General features: G+C 53.2%; 5 protein-coding genes across 5 annotated transcripts; 4 read left to right on the top strand and 1 right to left on the bottom strand.

The window, feature by feature from the left end:
* Positions 1-1,546: 1,546 nt before the first annotated feature.
* Positions 1,547-2,876, top strand: LMH87_003043 (uncharacterized protein; the record flags this gene model as incomplete). The annotated part of the gene is made up of 2 exons (XM_056194599.1): positions 1,547-2,324; positions 2,383-2,876. 2 exons carry the CDS (start codon positions 1,547-1,549, stop codon positions 2,874-2,876), a joined length of 1,272 nt encoding a protein of 423 aa, XP_056051520.1.
* Positions 2,877-6,736: 3,860 nt separating this feature from the next.
* On the bottom strand, positions 6,737-8,327 carry LMH87_003042 (uncharacterized protein; the record flags this gene model as incomplete). Its single annotated transcript, XM_056194596.1, has 5 exons — positions 6,737-7,240; positions 7,290-7,542; positions 7,589-7,737; positions 7,787-8,058; positions 8,135-8,327. 5 exons carry the CDS (start codon positions 8,325-8,327, stop codon positions 6,737-6,739), a joined length of 1,371 nt encoding a protein of 456 aa, XP_056051519.1.
* Positions 8,328-9,320: 993 nt separating this feature from the next.
* Positions 9,321-12,375, top strand: LMH87_003041 (uncharacterized protein; the record flags this gene model as incomplete). Its single annotated transcript, XM_056194595.1, has 2 exons — positions 9,321-9,598; positions 9,651-12,375. The coding sequence occupies 2 exons, from the start codon at positions 9,321-9,323 to the stop codon at positions 12,373-12,375; spliced, it is 3,003 nt and encodes a 1,000-aa protein (XP_056051518.1).
* A 3,257-nt stretch (positions 12,376-15,632) lies between these two features.
* LMH87_003040 (uncharacterized protein) lies at positions 15,633-16,226 on the top strand (the record flags this gene model as incomplete). Its single annotated transcript, XM_056194594.1, has 2 exons — positions 15,633-15,812; positions 16,155-16,226. 2 exons carry the CDS (start codon positions 15,633-15,635, stop codon positions 16,224-16,226), a joined length of 252 nt encoding a protein of 83 aa, XP_056051517.1.
* Positions 16,227-16,643: 417 nt separating this feature from the next.
* Positions 16,644-18,066, top strand: LMH87_003039 (uncharacterized protein; the record flags this gene model as incomplete). Its single annotated transcript, XM_056194593.1, has 2 exons — positions 16,644-16,923; positions 17,006-18,066. 2 exons carry the CDS (start codon positions 16,644-16,646, stop codon positions 18,064-18,066), a joined length of 1,341 nt encoding a protein of 446 aa, XP_056051516.1.
* Between the last annotated feature and the right edge of the window lie 230 nt (positions 18,067-18,296).

The following is an 18,296-nucleotide window of genomic DNA, read 5'->3' as shown; positions in this document are numbered from 1 at the left end:
CTCGGCTGAAAGTCGCCTGAAATCAACCACACTAACATGCATGAGCCCTTAACGGGCCGATATACGGTCAAGAGGCGCGTTTCACGCCGCGACTCATTGGCATCAATCAAGAATCATGCATTGGGAAACATGCAGAATGTGATGACTCTATCAGAAGAATTTGAATGCTATTCGAGACGGCGCCACGGAACTGGCATTGCTGTGGACTATGCTTCCGCTTTGAGCCGTTGTCGTATCTAATACGAATTGTAGGACTTGCAGTTTTCGCAGACTGTGCTTTCATCTTATTTGATGTCGTCTTATTTATGTCGTGACTGGCATAACCCGGCTCCATCTGGAGTGAAAGAAGACCGATAATTCGCTTTCTCGTATTGGACTTTTTAGCCGATCACTGTTTCGGCCGGCCCCTGCTTTCTAGGGTCCTGCCACATGTCTCAGCGGCTTCTCCGGAGAAGCATGAACGAGGCAAACAATGAGCTAGCAGCCCGGCGAGAGCCAAGCAGAAGAATTTTCTGCTCAGTAGACAACTATGAATTGTACTAGGCTGAGCATCAGACGGAAAGTTTATGCAGCATACGACTGGAAAGAATATCTTCAAGCCCCGTGGCGAATTCCTCTTAAGCTGCGGCATGATATTTTCTGACAGCTCAGTTTTGCGGCATGCCTTATCGACATTTCCTTCCAAAGTACCACACAAGTAAAGAAATTGTGTGGATCAGTTGTCTACAGGATCAGACTGACCACGATGCCAAAGCGCCATGCTCACGGACCGCGCCATTATCTTCTACGAGGTACCAACTTGTGCAGCCATACATGCGCCACAGTGCGCTCTACGAATCTAGTCAGTCAGTACCTTGCATCGTGGATTAATTCCTTATGAGGCGTGCTATTAGAATCATACTTTCCGCGGCCGCAGGGATATTGGCAGGTCTGAAACTCGGCAGTGAGGCGCGTCGCTAAGCCGATATTTTAGCCGATCCAGCCCATCGGTTCGGCCTTTCCGGTATGTAAATTCATTGTATCCTAGCAAGCAATCATAAACCACACCACGGTAAAGGCGCCGTCGGCGCGGAGCGCCTCGGCAGTTGACCAAAACTGACCAAAATTAGACATCTTGCCACTTATAATAAACATAAACCTAATAATGAACCAAAGTTTCATAAATAATTTATATTAGTGCGATGGTACCCCCACGCAAGGTTCTCTGTAATACAAGTTGCTACTATGTGTCTTAAGCATCGCAAAAAGTCAACCCGGGCCTGCCTTGCGAACGGCATGATGGCCCCAGTTGTATGACACGACGGAAGTTGTCGTTGCGCGATGCACTCATGACTCGCACGAGTACGCTTGCAAGATTGCGACGCTTTTTGATAATGTCCAGCACGAAAAGCTTGAGGGTTGAAAAAGGCGCGGGAAGGTATAAGAAGAGTCTGCACCGCCAGCAGTAAAGGACTATCAGACCAGTACCAAACACTCCCGTACAGCTCAACATCAACCGCCTCAAAAGCGACCCAGATACCAGTTTTTAGACTGAAGTGCCGGAAACATGCAACCTTATCTTCTTGCAGCTCTCTTTGCACTCCGAGCCGTTGCGCTCCCGCAATCGGCAGACGAGCAGCCGTCCACTGAGCTCAGCGGCGTCGTGGTCGAAGACGGCGTCGAACTCGACAGCAACTTCATCACGGAGCCCTTTTTCGAGATTCTCTCCAACTACACCGAACAGCTAGGCAACCTTTCCGCACCAGCGGAGCAGAAGCTGGCTGAGCGTCAGAGCCCCAACGACCCTGCGACCGTCACCGCGGAAGCGGCTGCCAAGATGAAAGCACCTGGTGGCGGTAAAGACGGCCTCTTTTACCGCGGCGACTCTCGCCCGCCGTCCGTCATTTTCAGCAGCGGTTTCACACCGCAGGGCAGTGACATGAGTCTGCGCAACCACCTCAGCTTCGCGGGCAACTCGGGACTCGTGTCGCTCAGCCGCGACCCGCAGACGGCCCAGTCGTACGCCCTAGGACGCAGCGCCGACAAGGCCCAAAAGGGCTACATCTATGTCGTAGCGGCCAAGGACGTCCCCAACGGATACTGGGTGCCTGGTCTCTACAATCCGGACAAGAACCCCGCGGTCCGCCGCAACCAAGAGTTTGCCGTGGCCGGCTCTGTTCCCGCGGAGAGCATCTCTCACGCATACGAGGTGACGGCCGACAAGCCGTCCGCCAAGGGCCAGAAGATCAAGAACAACGCCTACTCGCTTACGTCCTCCCTTTCCTGCTTTTCCAAGAAGCGCGCTCTCTGTGACCCGGCCAAGTACACGGAAACGACAACGTCAGGTAAGGGTTTGTCCACAATCAGAGGTCTGCTCTGTGCAGCTAACAGGACTACTTTTAGGTCGCAAGACAAGGGCCAAGGTGGCCAAGTCCTTCCGTGTCAGCGGTCGAGCCGGCGCAGCCGTGGCATTCTCTGTGCTATCCCCCTACGCGCACGACGTGCTGGATCTGCTCAAGTCGTGGGACCACCCCATCGGCCATGCCGTCAACTGGTTCGACAACGCCATGGCCAGCCTGCAGGAGTCCATCGGTGGGCCTCAAGTTCCCGAAATCTACGGCAACACGCTCAAGCTGCGTTTCATCTGCTGGATACGCGGCGAGCAGCGGTGGAAGAACGCCGTCGACTATGCCTGTGACAGGCTCAGGAAGGCAAACGAGCCCCAGCCCGACAACCAAAGCAAGAGAATCAAGAGCGTCAACGATGTTCTCAACGCCTGCGAGACCCTGGAGCAGCCCAGCACAGCGCTGGAAACCGAGCAGTTAAAGGATGAGCTGGTGGAACGCTGCGAAGAGTTCCGCGAGCAGGCGCAAGCTCAAGATACCGCAGCTGCTTAATGTAGCTGTGGGTTTGGGGGCCCTAGTTCCGTGTTCAGGGCTGATGACCTGTTGTAGGCGGGTGTGGGCATTTCAGATATGCCTAACGTCGTCCACATCCAGTTGTTGGAGCTCAAAGATACCACAACCGCTGAGATCCCCTCCGTGGCGGCAGTGTTCCTAGAGCATGGTTGGATGTGGGACCAGACTAGATCCGCGGCCGGTAGATTACCCCTCATGGTTATCATTCAACTTATGAGTGTATTTAATAATATAGTGAATTTATCTTTTCAGAAGCGCATGAAAGTTATCCTGATACTGTTGCACCCAATTGATGCGTAGAATCATAATAAGGTGGGTGTATGGAAGATGGACCCTGTACTTACACATGGACCTACATAGCTATGTGCAACTAAACATTGCCGCAACGTTCTTCATGAGGTATGTGGTATGCACTGTACTACAGGGGTAAGCCTTTATACTTAAGAGACGAAATGCATTCACGCAATCCGCCAAGGCAAGTAAGAGGGTTATGCTTCTACGCTCAATCGGAGGCACACAGCCAATAGAGAAATGACATACATGTTAAGAGTCTGGCCGCAGACAGGACACTGATCAGAGATGGTAAAGAGTTAAGATACTGAGTAATATCCAAATATCAGACAAATTGCGAACCGTCGGTCTCCAGCTGCGTCATGCCTACACGAGAAAATTCTGTTGCTAGCAAGGCCGCCACGAGCAAAGCGGCAACGACCGACTTCAGGTTGACACACAGAGAAAAACAAAAAAAGACCTGCCGTTTAAAGCTTCTGACTCTGATGTAACTCAAGAATGTAGGACGAAGAAATCGTTTTTAAGAAAAAGGACAGTTAAAGACGCGATAAAACCTCCCATATTTGCATTATAAAATATCGTCAATGCACTGCTGCCACCCTCCCATGATGTCTCGCTGCCCACTCGTTGGCGCACAACAGTCGGCTGAGCACATTTCGTACGATTCTCAGAAACCGTTGACGCTAGAAATACGCATTAGTGGTAGTTGGGCTGGTATTGGTCATTTGGCCAGCAAAATCGAATTAGAAAGCAGTTGTGCACCCACTTCACACGGGGCAGTGAGCGGAAGCAACGCTCGACACCGCGGCAAACCGAGGTAAGGTCTATGAAAAAATGCACAAGAGACGTACTGTAGGATCTACAGTGTAAAGAGAAAGTCCATAAATAGCGGAAATGATGAATTCTGGAGGAATATGACCTGTTACTGTCGCTGGGAATGTATGATACGGAGAAGCCGCAGCAGTACGGCCAGGGACGGCGCAACAGCCTTCAATATTACCGACGGATCCCGCGTCATTTCTCCCGAGGTTGCTATTTCCGGACAATAGCAATAATACTGAAACACAAAGGCAATAAATGAAAGCAAGGTCCCCCTTGTTAGGAGCCAAGCCAGCCATCAGAGCATTAAATGAGGTGCCTCTCGCCACGAGCGTCTGCAACTGTCTCGAATGCTGAACTGAGCGGCTCGAGCAAAAGTCAGCTTTGGCTCGCCGGTTCAATAGTCAGGGTATGGGTGCTTGCGCCGCCCCCAACTGCGAGAGTCTGAGACGGACACACGACCACTTCCAAGAAGCCAACGGGGCGGCGGAGTCGGGTGCAACGACCGAGATGCGCGGCCGCCCCGCTAAACACGTCAAAAAGATGTTGGTGCATGATGAGCAACTAAGCCCTGGGCACCGGGAATGCATGATTGACACACCCAAAGCTAAAAAATGTAGGCTATTGAGGCTGCTCGTTGTGGATGTCGCCGCGCGATGCAGGGCCTAGCAGTCGTTGCCAAGCGACCGGGATTGCTTCTATCTAAGGCGTAACAAAAACAGATGCTGCTAATAGAAAGGGTGATTTTTCATCTTGTTTCTTGTTACTTGTCTTGCTCCTACTCTCTTTTACTATTATTCTAGATTCTTCTTATTTTGCTATTCCTCTTTTACCATCTCCTCTGTTTTCCTCTAGTTTCTTTCCCGTTACCAGTAGCCAACAGACGCGACCGTCTTTTTACTACACTCCTTGTTGAAGTTGGCCGACACCCTGGAACTGCCGGTTGCATTCTGCGGCGATAACGCAGTGTTTTAATGCCGGAAATGGGCCGATTTCTGTCATGAACCCCCGGGCAGTCCCCGTTGTGGCTCCAGTGGTTGTAGTGGGCCAAGAGACCCTGATACCAGTCGCTGTACTGACAGTCGTATTCCGTATTGATATATCGGAACAATTAACGTAGACAGTCGCTTGTCGTAGCTGCCAGCGGAGCCATGGCCATATTTCATGGTCATTTGTTCTGGGACAAAAGTCCTGCTGGAAAGAAAGACAGATGTTACGTTGCAGTCCAACAAGGTTGACAAATCACACGTGGCCAATTATGCCGATGCGTTCTATCATACCTAATTCCAATTAAGCTTATTTCTACGGCTATAATGAGTTCTTTCCGTCGTGCCATCCTAGTCTTTATGGTCCAACATCCAGACGGTCGTACCGCGCGAGTGGAGGTCGTGGGGGGCTTATCCAGTAGACAGGCTGATAAATTCATATTATGCTTATTGCACAAATAATCTCGTCGCTCTGTAGCGGCGGTTATGAACTTCTTGCTACTGGTACCAGTCATGACTCGCTCCAGTCTCACCCGCCTCTGTACTGCGCAAAACCGCTTCATAGCGCATCGCGCCGCCACAGACAACAGCTACCTCCTTACCGTGACCAGTAAAGAGTCCGACGGGCCCAATAATCGTCCAAGTATGCACCGCTATCAAGTGAAATTCCGCAGTATCCTCGCTCCCCATAATGTCCTTTGCAACCATGGCATGGCAGCCGTGGCTGGCGATAGAGAGCCGAGAACTTCCACCCAGTAGCACGGCAGGACGCTGCCACGAGCTCGAGTTCGCTGACGTCTTTCACACATCGAAGCCAACCAAAATATATGATACTGCAGGCTGGCATAACATGGAAAACTCGAACTGAAAAGCCTACATTTCAGTAAACCAGCGAAAACTCGCACAAGCGGATCATGGGCGTCATGTACCGAGACCGCGATCGAACACTAGACGCCATGCGCGAGGACAACAGCCTCTCCAGGCGTAGAAGAAACTATGGCTGATTACGCAAGTCGTCTTGTACAAAAAACCGCCTGTAAAAGAGCAGCAGCACGGCAAGTCAACAGTAAAGTAAGTAGATCACGGCCTTCTGCGATAAATTAAAACCGATACACCAGCTACGATGTAACATTATGTAGTGACGTGTATATATTCACGTTTGTTAGCGCGTTAATAGCCACGGTAGGATTGTCAGTAGGGGGCGAGGCTGATACAAACTCGCCGTTCGTTGCGACTATGCGAGTCCACTTCGCATGCTCATGAAATCGAGCAAATCACGCATTTCGATCGAGTAACTTCGATTTCCGTCTTTGTGTTGATGAAAATGTAAAAAGTGTATTTAAACAAGAAGGGAATCAAAGCAAGTAAGCAAATCACCGTTAGCCCCGGCAACTCCAGAAATGCAGCATACATCAATATACAGAGCTCCATCCAACCACCCGTCTTTCATTACCCCATTCGCGCAGGCATTTTATGCAAGCACAGTCAAGACCCGCGGCGTCCGTCTGGGTAGTGCGCCGTGGCCAGCTGCTTCAAAAATGCCTCGCAATCGGCCTGGGAGGGCGGATTCCCATTGTGGCCCATAAACACCTGGTCAATCGTCAAGCTCAGTCTGGAGGACATCTCGGGATTGTCCTTCAGGAACGCGGCCATGGACAGCAGCGACTCCTGCACCAGTACTGAATCGTTCCAGTCAATTTTACTCGCTGGCTGCATTACGCCGTAGGTCCGTACCACGGTCTCCTAGTGTCCGTTGATGGCGGCGCTGCCTGGTGGTATGGGAGGGCGCTCCGGCCCGTATGGTACCTTATTTGTCGCAGGCCCGGGCTGCGGCGGTTGCGGTCGGGATGGAGGCAACTCCTCTTCTGTGTCGTCCTGGTCGCTTCCCTCGCCTTCTTCCTCGGCGTCTTCCGAATAGTCGCTATCCTCTCCAGGCGCAGTCGATTCCCCGTGAGTCTTGTGGCTTTCTACTGTGGACGCCATTTCCGACGGGACTCTGCGGCCCTGATGCTGCATCTGTTGGATGATGCTCATAAGCTTCTCCGTCTTTTTGTCGGCAGCGTCCATTTTGATCTTCAGATCCTGTCGTTCTTCCGCCATGCGAATAATGTTGGCAGCTGTGGCCTCCTTCTGACGTCTTAGTGCCTCGTTTTCCTTTTCTAAACGCTTGGCCTTTTTCGACTGGTCTTGCATCTCTTTGCGCTGCCGGGCGGCAATGTCGTCTCGCTGGTCAAGGGCTGCCTTTACCTGTAGGTTTGTCAGCGTGGAATGCAAAACATGTACTCGTCGTAAATACATTACATGCCTCGCCAAGCTTGTCCATGTACATATTCAGCTCTGTGCGAAGCTGCGTCTCGCTTCTCGATAGCGTCTGAACCTGTGTCTGCAGCTGGCGCATCTTTGCCAATTCGGCCTCGCTGGCCTTTTTATCTCGGTCGAAGCGGGAGAGGTGATATTGTAACTCGATCTCTTTGGTGCGCATTTGGGAGTGGAAATGCAGTTCTCGCAGCTCATATTGTTCAATGAACGATTTGAAGCGGACTCGGAACCTATGTGTGTCAGCGAGAGCATGGGAACATTTGGTCCAAGACATACAGCTCCTCCATTTCCATATCTACAACTTGCTTGCGAGGGGTATCTTTATCTTCCTGGTAGCCTTCGAGTTTCGCGAGCAAGTTGGCGTATTTTTCGTCCCACGACAGAGTGTTGCGCTTTTGAACAGCTTGCAGCTCCTTGTTTTCATTCTGAAGGGGTTAGGGCCAGAAGATACGACCAATGCGATGCGCTACACACCTTCATCTTGTTGTTGTCCCTCTGGAGCTCACGACACAGCTTCTCCAATTTCTCTTTCAAGCCTACCGTCTTGCTCAACTCTGCGCGATTTGCGTCTCGTTCTTTTTGCAGAGCATCAGCGCGCTTTTTGATCTTTATATTTTCCTTTTCCAGACGCCGCGTATCGGCAAGCAGCTCGCTACACCGCTTTGTAACGTGGTCGATCTTTAGCGTGTCGTCCATTTTGGAAGTTTGCTGCTGGAGATCACGAAATGCGCGCTTAACTTCTCGCTCTGTAAATAAGAAAATTAGCAGGACTGTCGCTCGGAAGTACTTTGAGCGGCTGCGCGCCGGAAAATCTTGCTGTACCGATCTCAAGCTCCTGATCCTTCTCACCCGCTGCATCCTGCTCCAGCTGCGAAATGCGAGCTGCCAAGAGCCGTGAGGCTTCATTTGAGTCGACGCCCTTTTTCGCCTTGCCCTTTTTCCCAGCGGCAGGCGGCAGGTGGGTGTGACCATCGTGGCCGTTGGTGATGGCCGGCTCAGCGTGTGTCGCTGGCATGGTCGGCTGGATGTCCGGCTCGTCGTTTCTTGTCGCACGGGAGGATGGTTATCGGGGTAATGACATTGGAAGACACTAAATCTATCTCGTATATGAGTATTTCGATCGCTGCCGCCGTCGAGAGCCCAGGATCGGGCCGCTGTTGGCGAGGTCGTAGAGGTTGGGAGGCGGAGGCTCTATCGTCCGACGTGGGCGGGCCGAGTCGAGCGAACCAGAAGCGGCCGTGAGGCTGAAGGTGAGTTACGGCTAGCTGATACCCGGCAGTCGATCGACGCGCGAGCTTTTGAGAAATTTGGTTGCTGTAGCTGCCGGTCAAGGGCGTTTGGATGGACAATGGATGCAGACGATGTAGTTTTCCGCTGTGATGCACAACTTTGGCTAGTGCCTCGAGTGGACTTGAGAGCGCCGCTGGCGGGTGAATTAAAGTGCCGCCCAAACGGGACAATGACTCGCTGCTATAGCGATGTTGGCTCAGCACCCGTTGCGTACACAATCTCTGACAATTTCGAATTTTAAACCCGTCAATCGCTCTGCTCATTGGTATGATTTTCTTTCTTTTGCAATCGACCGGCCTGGCTGGATTCTGAGTCCGATTCGAGCCCAGCCAAGCTACTATCAGCCTCGTTCAACTAGGTAGCTAGTGAGGTTGCTCCAAGGCAAGTACGGCCATCCTGGATCTAAGACGCCAATGCCTAAGCTCTTTTCCATTCTTCGAGATAAATGGTCTGGAGGCTCATAGTACAATAGATTGCCATACCCGAACATAATTGGCCATTCTCTACAGCGATACACCTTTCTGGCTTGTATTCCATGTCGCCACTGCTCCTTTATTTTCGCCTCTAAAGCGGCGCTCAAATGCTGACTAACGGCCAGATGACGTTCAATCCAAGCCTTAAATTTCCCAGTAGCAGTCATCGATGACCTTAAAATCTCCTGTTTGCTCCGTTTGTCGTTTGTTTGATGGTTAGCAGCGTCACGATAAACTGACTCACCATGTTACGCAATGCGGCCCGCAAGGCCGTCACTAAGCTGTCGCAGTACCCCAAGCCGGGCTCGAAGCTCCACGGCTTCACGCTCGTGAGATCCAAGCATGTTCCTGAGCTGGAGCTCACGGCGCTACATCTGCAGCACGACAAGACTGGCGCCGACTACCTGCACATTGCGCGCGAAGATAGCAACAATGTCTTTTCCATCGGTTTCAAGACAAATCCACCGAACGATACGGGAATCCCGCACATCCTCGAACACACGACGCTCTGTGGTAGTGAAAAGTGAGTGCGCAAACGAGGAGGAAGGCTTCGCAGAATGCTGACAGAAAAATAGGTATCCCATTCGCGACCCATTCTTCAAAATGCTTCCTCGAACCTTGTCGAACTTCATGAATGCGTTTACCGCATCGGACCACACGTTTTACCCGTTTGCGACTACAAACGCCCAAGATTTTAAGAACCTCATGTCCGTTTATCTCGACTCGACGCTACACCCCCTTCTGAAAGAGTCCGACTTTACACAAGAAGGATGGCGTATCGGTCCGGAAAACCCTCTAGCCACAGATGAAGAAGGCAAGAAGCTTGTTTTCAAGGGTGTCGTCTACAATGAGATGAAGGGCCAAATGTCCGATGCTGGCTACCTGTACTATATCCGATTCCAGGACCACATTTTCCCCGACATCAACAACTCTGGCGGTGACCCTCAGAAAATCACCGACCTCACATACAAGCAGCTGAGAGATTTCCACGCTGAGCACTATCATCCCAGCAATGCCAAGTTGTTTACCTATGGCGATATGCCGCTGGCCGATCACTTGCAAGACATTGACGCGCGTCTGCAAGCTTTTGAAAAAAATCAAGCTGACAAAAAGATTCATGAGCCTATTATTCTCACGGAGTCCAAGGACGTTACGTTGGCTGGTCCGTTTGACCCGCTGGTCGACCCGGATCGGCAATACAAGACTTCCGTCTCCTGGGTCATGGGCGACACTACAAACGTTTTGGAGTCTTTCTCTCTTGCTCTTCTATCCAGCCTGTTGATGGACGGTTACGGCTCGCCGCTGTACCGAGGTCTAGTCGAGACTGGCATGGGTGCGGACTGGAGCCCCAACTCTGGCTACGACAGCTCAGCCAAACGCGGAATCTTTTCCATTGGTCTCACCGGTGTGCAGGAGGCAGATGTACAAAAGCTCAAGGCCAAGGTACAGGAGATTTTGCGCGATGTCCGTGACAATGGCTTCGACCAGGGCAAGATCGACGGGTCGCTGCATCAACTGGAGCTGTCTCTGAAGCATAAGACTTCCAACTTTGGCTTTTCCATGCTCAACAGACTTAAGCCCAAGTGGTTCAACGGCGTTGATCCATTTGACTCATTGGCATGGAATGACACCATCACGGGCTTCCAAGCGAAGCTAGCCGAAGGCGGTTACCTAGAAGGACTCATTGAAAAGTATCTACTCAATGACAACACGCTGACGTTTACCATGACACCTTCGGCCACTTTTGGAGACGAGCTGGTCAACGAAGAGAAGGAGCGTCTGGCCGGCAAGATTGCGGACGCGGTTAAGAAGGCCGGAGGTGAGGAACAAGCACGCATCGCCTTTGAGAAGCAGGAACAGGATCTGCTTGTGGAACAAAACAAGACAAACACGGAAGACCTAAGCTGTCTGCCCACTGTCTACGTCAAAGACATTCCTCGGAGTATTGACCGGGTTACGGTGCGCGATGAAGTGAATCAAGGCGTTTCTATCCAGTGGCGCGAGGCTCCTACCAACGGCCTTACCTACTTCCGTGCCATCAACACGATTGAAGGCCTGTCAGATGACCTGCGTCAACTGATTCCCCTCTTTACCGACAGTATCATGCGCCTAGGCACCAAGAAAATGACCATGGAGCAGCTGGAGGATCTCATTAAGCTCAAGACGGGCGGCGTGTCTGTCGGATATCACTCCACACCGTCGCCGACCAACTTTGAAGAGGCTCACGAGGGCATCATATTTACCGGCATGGCGCTGGACCGCAATGTGCCCATCATGTTTGAGCTGCTGCGCAAGCTGGTTCTTGATACGAACTTCGACAGCCCCGAGGCGGCGCTGCGCATCCGCCAACTGCTTCAAGCCTCGGCCGACGGCGTCGTCAACGATATTGCCTCATCGGGTCACCGCTTCGCCATGAACCACGCCGAGTCGGGCCTGACGCGGGCTGCCTGGCTCCGACAGCAAGTGGCTGGCCTGTCGCAGGTCAAGCTCATCACCTCGCTGGCCGGTCGGCCTGAGTCCGACCAACTGGAAGACGTGATTGCTAAGCTAAAGCAAATTCAGCAGCTAACACTCACTACGGGCAAGCTCCGCGCGGCCGTGACCTGCGGCAACGAGAGCGTTGCTAGCAATCTCACCTCACTTCAGACCTTTACCCGTGGCCTGCAGCCTCAGCTACCACAGACTGCCAATGGTGTCCTCACTCTCCCCAAGACGAAGAAGACATTCTTCCCGCTCCCATACCAGGTGTACTATGGTGGGCTATCGGTATCGACGACATCGTACACGAACCCCGACGGCGCGCCCCTCCAGATTCTGTCGCAGATGCTCACGCACAAGCACCTGCACCACGAGATTCGCGAAAAGGGTGGTGCCTATGGCGGCGGCGCCTACGCCAAGGCACTCGACGGCCTGTTTGGGTTCTACTCGTACCGCGACCCGAACCCGCAAAACACGATGCGCATCATGCGGGACGCCGGGCGTTGGGCGGCCGACAAGCCGTGGAGCGACCGTGACCTGGAGGAGGCCAAGATTTCCGTATTTCAGTCGGTTGACGCGCCCAAGGCCGTCAATGAGGAGGGCATGGGCCGCTTCCTGTCGGGCGTGACTGAGGATATGCGCCAGGCGAAGCGCGAGCAACTGCTCGACGTCACGCGGGAGCAGGTGCAGGCCGTCGCGGATAAGTACTTGGTGCAGGCGGTGAACAAGGGCGAGGAGCGCGTGTCCTTTTTGGGCGAGAAGAAGAGCTGGGTGGACGGCAGCTGGACAGTGGAGGAGATGAACGTGCCTAGTGCAGAGTAGAGAGAGACTCTGCGTGTTTGATTACAGTGTACCAACATGGCTGGGTAGGCCAAAACGGAAAATATAACATGTATAGTATAGACATATTTTCTTCTGGCATAGATGGAAAGGAATTTTACGACTCTTCTCACAGCGTCGATGGGTATTCGGCAATGCTAGCGGGTGAAGGGAAAAAAAGATGGTAATGCGACGCGTTCAGATACGATACGCCTTTCTGCCGATGGACATTTGCTTCATCATCAATGACAGAGAGGCCACAGAGCAACGCAAGAACAAAACACGAGGTTTCTTTTCTCCCAGAAATAACCTTCGGTGCTTACGATGGTAATCGCTTTTCACTTCAAACCTTTCTTGTCTAGCTCTAGTCCTAGTTTCTGGGTTACTCCTTTGTTGCCTTAAGGACCCGAAAAGCGTCCCCCGTTCTTGCGCAGTTTGTTTTCCCGCAGTTGTACCTCTCTACATTCGTCTATGCCGGCTGAGTTTACCCATTGCGGCAAACAAGCAGCAGAAAGCGAGAGAGATTGGGACCTCGGTGTGGTTACGACTGCCTAGACAGGAATTGGGGCATGGCGCGAAAGGGAGGCCTCCTTTGGCAGCATTGGGAAATGCGCTTGAAGATGGGACTGGAAAAGGAAAGGGGGCGAGGGTGGGAGTGCTACTGGAGGTGCTGGGAACCAAAGTACGGGAGGATGGAAAAATCGCTCGTTCTCTCAGAGCCGGGGTCGCTGAGCATTGGATTGCCGGACTAAAGAACAGAGTACATGCTACGACAGGAACAAGCCATGGGGGTGCGGAGGGGACCTTGCGTGAGGCGAAAACAGGCTTCGTTCCAAGACGGATTGGGGCTGCCGATGAGGAGAGAGGAAGAGGGATGTTTCGCAAGCGAGCTTCTTCAGGTGATGGGTGTGCTGCTGGTGTCACGATAGTGAAGGGGGTGGTGAGAGCGAGATGAGGAAGGCGCCTCGTGGCTGATGACAAGTACGTGGAGAGGTCCGAGGCTGTTTGTGAGGCTCTTTTGCGGTCGTGACAGGCGAGGTACTTTGCAGCCGTGGCACGGAAGCTATGGTCGAGCAAGTACACTTTGTTGGTCGACTTTGTAGTATGAGACTTTTTTCTCGCCATGTTTGGTGTACGAGGCTCCAGTTGTATGAGGTTATTAGTTGATTGGTGCTGTCGCAGTGCTACTGGTAGGTCGATCGCAATGGACTAGCTACGCTCTTACCCCTTCCAAAAAAGGGGACCAGGCTAGAACACATGGCGTTTTGAACCCCGACTTTGTTGACGTGCGTGATTTCTCGCCACCGGTTGGTCCGGGTCCGGCTTTACACCCCAGAGGGGAAGTGTCGCGTGTGAGAGACGTTCGGCAGAAACGGGTCCAAGCTTTTTTTTGGCACGTCGATCGGGCCAGAGTGCCGGGCAGAGTCTGTGCGTCTCATGGCCGGCGATGGCAGACTTTCTGTTTGATGGGCGGCGGCTCGGATACAGAGTGCCGATTGATGAAAGGCTATTTTGTGTTGGATGAAGGGGACCGACCAGTGAGTGTAGCATGTGGTGTCTTGGTAAAGTAGGAGTGTTCCGAGGGTGTCGTGTCGCGGCAACGTGAAGTGCTGGCTCTACCTAGAAGACGTTGCGCTGTCGGAGACGCTGACGGATGAAGGCTGCAAATGGTCGTTGTCGTCAGCGAGGTGGCTGATCTACGAGCAAACGTGGTCCTGGAGTTACAGGGATGCTGGTCTATCGTAGCCTTGCCTTGTGCCTGCCTGGTTCTCGATATAGGTAAGCTTATAGCACGGAGTGCGTCCTCGACAAGCCACCTGCATGGGGGGAAGCGAGCCAGAGGATGCGAGAACCGATGGCAAAATCGCAATTGAAACACGGAGGTTGGCCAATAACCCGACCAGCAGGAATGGGGTTGCATCGAGCCACGATTCAGTCGGGGGCGCGGATCGCCAAGCATCGGCTGGACGGCATCGGGACGTGGTGGCACTAGCTGGCTCTTGGGCCGCTGGGGAGGCGTTGTGCGAGCGAGCAGCGCACAGGGCAGTTGTTTTTCTACTGACATTGGAGAAACTCTCCGGCACAAGAATCTCTGAGTGCGTGTCTTGTTTTCATGCGTTGCGTCGGGGCTAGTGACATTGGCCGCGTGGTCCATGGGTGTATTCTCCATGGACTCCGTACAGGCCTTCCTGACATAGAATACGATCCCGAAAGCGTCGGAGCTGGAAGGAAGAGGGGGGGGGGGGGGGGGGGCAGACTCGCAGACATGTCACCGGCAATGGGCCATGATCAACAAAGCGCATCTATTCACTGCTCTCGGTCCGCAGGTACCTACTCAGCCGTAGGTACAGCAGTGGCTTGCACTGCTGTACCATTTTTGGCCCAATTGTGTCGCCGGATAGGCCACCCGGGGTGAGACTTGCATGCAGAGGTGAGATTATGGGTGTGTCGGAAGGACGCCTGGGTATCGGGCATCGAGATGCTCATTACTGTGGCTTCAGAAGGCTGTGCGCAGTCCGTGACTGGTGTCGAGAGAGGCTTCATTGCCTGCGTCTCCAGAGGGGTGTCTGCCAGCGACAGCAGGTATTGAACTTGAACTTTGGCCTAGGTTCGTACAAAAGTATCGTGACAAGTATGGCTGATTGTTTTATTTCCCGCATAGCGATCGATGGGCCCTCGTAATCTAGCTGCCGTGTCAATCAATGTGAGTCTTGATGCCAGCACCGCACGGCATGCCACGACAGCTCCGCACGGCGAGCATCAGTACCTGCTGTGTAGTACATGCATGTGTCTCAGAAACGGTTGATGAGGTACCCGTGTCTACCGTCCTGCACAGCGGGAGAGGTACCAATACGGGGTACCTACGTTTGTACGTACTGTGCGTGCGTCTAGATGTACCGAAAGGATGGCAAAAGTTAAAAAAAGTAAATCTGTGTGTCGCGTTTTCTGGAGAGGGCGTTGTGGGCGGCTCCTCACTGGCCGACTGCGCTGTATTTCTGGGTCTTGGAGCGGTCCCGGTGGGATTTCCAGGCCTCCCGCGCTGCGCTAGCGGATGAACCAGGAGCAGTCCCAGCGCAGCCTGCAGTCTGCAGTCTACAGTGGCCATTGTCAGCCAGCCACCAGCACAGCCAGGCCCAGGCACCTAGCGCCAGCAGAAAAAAAAAAATCGACAAGAGAATCGAGGGAAAAAAAAATGGTACCGCTTTTGCCCTGCCCGCCCACTCTGCCCACTCACTGCCCGCTTGTCATAGCCTCAGCTCATGCTCCCGCGTCGTCTCTCCTCCAGCTTCGCCGTTTTTTTCTACTCCTCCAACACAACACACCGTGTCCTCGCAACGTTATATTGCACCACCACCCCCCTCAATTCCGCTTCCGCTTTGGTTCTAGCTGTCCTCAATCTCTCGCCGTTTCAACTTCTGTCTCTGCGAAATTCCCGCACGGTTAGTTTGCCCCCCGTGACAAATGGCGCATCCAACCTTTGGCTCAGCCATGTGTTTGCACCACCACCAATATTCCCCCTCCACCGCCTCTCCCACCACCCATCACGACAGCCCGCACGGCCAAGATCACCACTACTACTACCACAACACGGACCCGGAGACTTGACACAATGTATCCTTCAGACTGTCCCATTCTCGGCTTCTTTTTGCCGTCTTCCCCTTTTCCCCATCCATTCTATTCTCGTCTCTCCCCATCACTCCCAAGCACATGCGTCATTACTCCACATATATACTGCTAGGAAAAAACTTGACCGCTGACCACCTCTCCTCGCACAACAACAGACAGACCACCATTCACCACCACCAACCTACTCAATTCCTATAAATCCGTCGTCCTCGCGACTCTCGCCTTAGCCTTTGGGTTCGACTCAAAAGGCACCTCTCTCGTCACGGCTCCCCAGGCCGTCGTCCACTTCTCCGACAAAGATTTCTGCTTTCGCAAGCCTACTCACATCATCAACGCCATTCCTCCTCCTCACTCCGCCTGCCGCTGCCTATAACTTGTTCAACGTGCCCGTCTTGACTGCTGGTGACTTGGATCATCAACTGCCTCCCCCGTCTTCCGACCAATCCCATCAGCTGCCGCATAGGAGGAGTTCTGAGGTTCTTCCTCTTACCGGGGAAGAGTCGAGGAGGCCTCGCCAGTCCGCTGAAGGAAACGTCTGTTATCCTCTCCGCCCACCCTAACGAGCCTTTCCAACAACCGGCTTTCTCAACAACACACAACGAATAACTTGTTATTTGTTACTCGACAACCTCAATACCTGGGATATGACCATGACTACGGCCATCTTTGACCACCATGTCGACCCTATCCACCAATCCCAGTTTTTAGCCAAGAGGCTCCCGGCACCCTCTGTCGCTTCCCTCGATGGCCCCGCCATTGCCAAGCAGCTCATCGCCGATGCCCTCGCCCGTCGTGTCGAGGCCGTCGACCACGAGCTCTGTGAGCCTGGCGATGAGGACACCTTCTTTGTAGCCGATCTTGGCGACGTTTACCGTCAGCACATGCGCTGGAAGAAGAATCTCCCTCGTGTCCGTCCCTTCTATGGTATGTCACTGCCCTCGATACGCTCGCCTCTTTTATTGCCCGAGCTGCACCCGTTAGACGCCCGCAGATGCTAATTTTTCAGCTGTCAAATGCAACCCCGACCCCATGGTCCTTCGTCTCCTCGCCGCCCTTGGCACCGGCTTCGACTGCGCCTCCAAGACTGAGATCGACCAGGTCCTCTCCATGGGCTGCTCTCCCGATCGCATCATCTACGCTCAGCCTTGCAAGACCAACTCGTACGTTCGCTACGTCAAGGCTGCCGGCGTCCGCCAGATGACCTTTGACAACACCGACGAGCTCTACAAGATTGCCAAGCACTTCCCCGAAGCCGAGCTTTACCTGCGCATCATTACCGACGACACCTCCTCCGCCTGCCGCCTCAGCATGAAGTTTGGTGCGCCCATGGACACCACTGACAGCCTCCTTGGCCTCGCCAAGGAACTCGGCCTCAACGTCGTCGGTGTTAGCTTCCACGTCGGCTCCGGCTCCGCTGACCCCATGGCCTATTACCATGCCGTCAAGGATGCTCACGTCGTTTTCCAGCAGGCTGCCACCCACGGCTTCCACTTGCGCACTCTCGACGTTGGTGGTGGCTTCTCGGGTGCTACCTTCGAGGTCAACGCCGCTGTCCTTAGCGGCGCCCTCGACGAGCTCTTCCCGGCTTCCAGCAATGTCGAGATCATTGCTGAGCCCGGTCGTTACTATGTCGCCTCGGCCTTTACCATTGCCTGCAACGTCATTGCCCGCCGCACCGTCGATGACCCCGCCACCGGCGCCACCTCGTACATGATTTACATCAACGATGGCGTCTACGGTAACTTTTCCAACATCATGTTCGACCACCAGAACCCCATCGCCAAGGTCCTGCGCCGCAACGGCGAGACTGTCTACGACACCGAACTCGCTGGCCCCGCAATCGACGGCATCGAGTACTCGGTCTGGGGTCCTACCTGCGACGGCATCGACCGCATCACCGAGAGCACCCACTTCTCGCACCTCGTCGATGTGGGTGACTGGCTCTACTTTGAGGACATGGGTGCCTACACCAAGTGCTCCGCCACCCAGTTCAACGGCTTCTCCAACGCCCACGACACCATCTATGTCTCCTCTGAGCCTGCCGTCAATGCTCTCATCGGCATGTAAGGAACAGGGCAAAGCAAAGTGAAATGTCAAAAGGTCATTTCTGGTTACGCATTCTTGCATGGGCATAAACTGTCCACTTTTTTTTAAACATACTTTTTTTCTTATCTACTATCATGGAAGAATCTGGAATTGAAATAAAAGATTATTGGTTAAAATGGTTCAAATCGAGCTAGACCTTGATGATCCTGTGCTTTTGTGTCTTAATCTGCTTCGTGGTTGTCGATGTCGGG

The sequence above is a fragment of the Akanthomyces muscarius genome, chromosome 3, assembly GCF_028009165.1.
Source record: "Akanthomyces muscarius strain Ve6 chromosome 3, whole genome shotgun sequence".
Classification (NCBI taxonomy): Eukaryota; Fungi; Ascomycota; class Sordariomycetes; order Hypocreales; family Cordycipitaceae; genus Akanthomyces; species Akanthomyces muscarius.
This window is presented reverse-complemented; position numbering and strand designations above follow the sequence as displayed.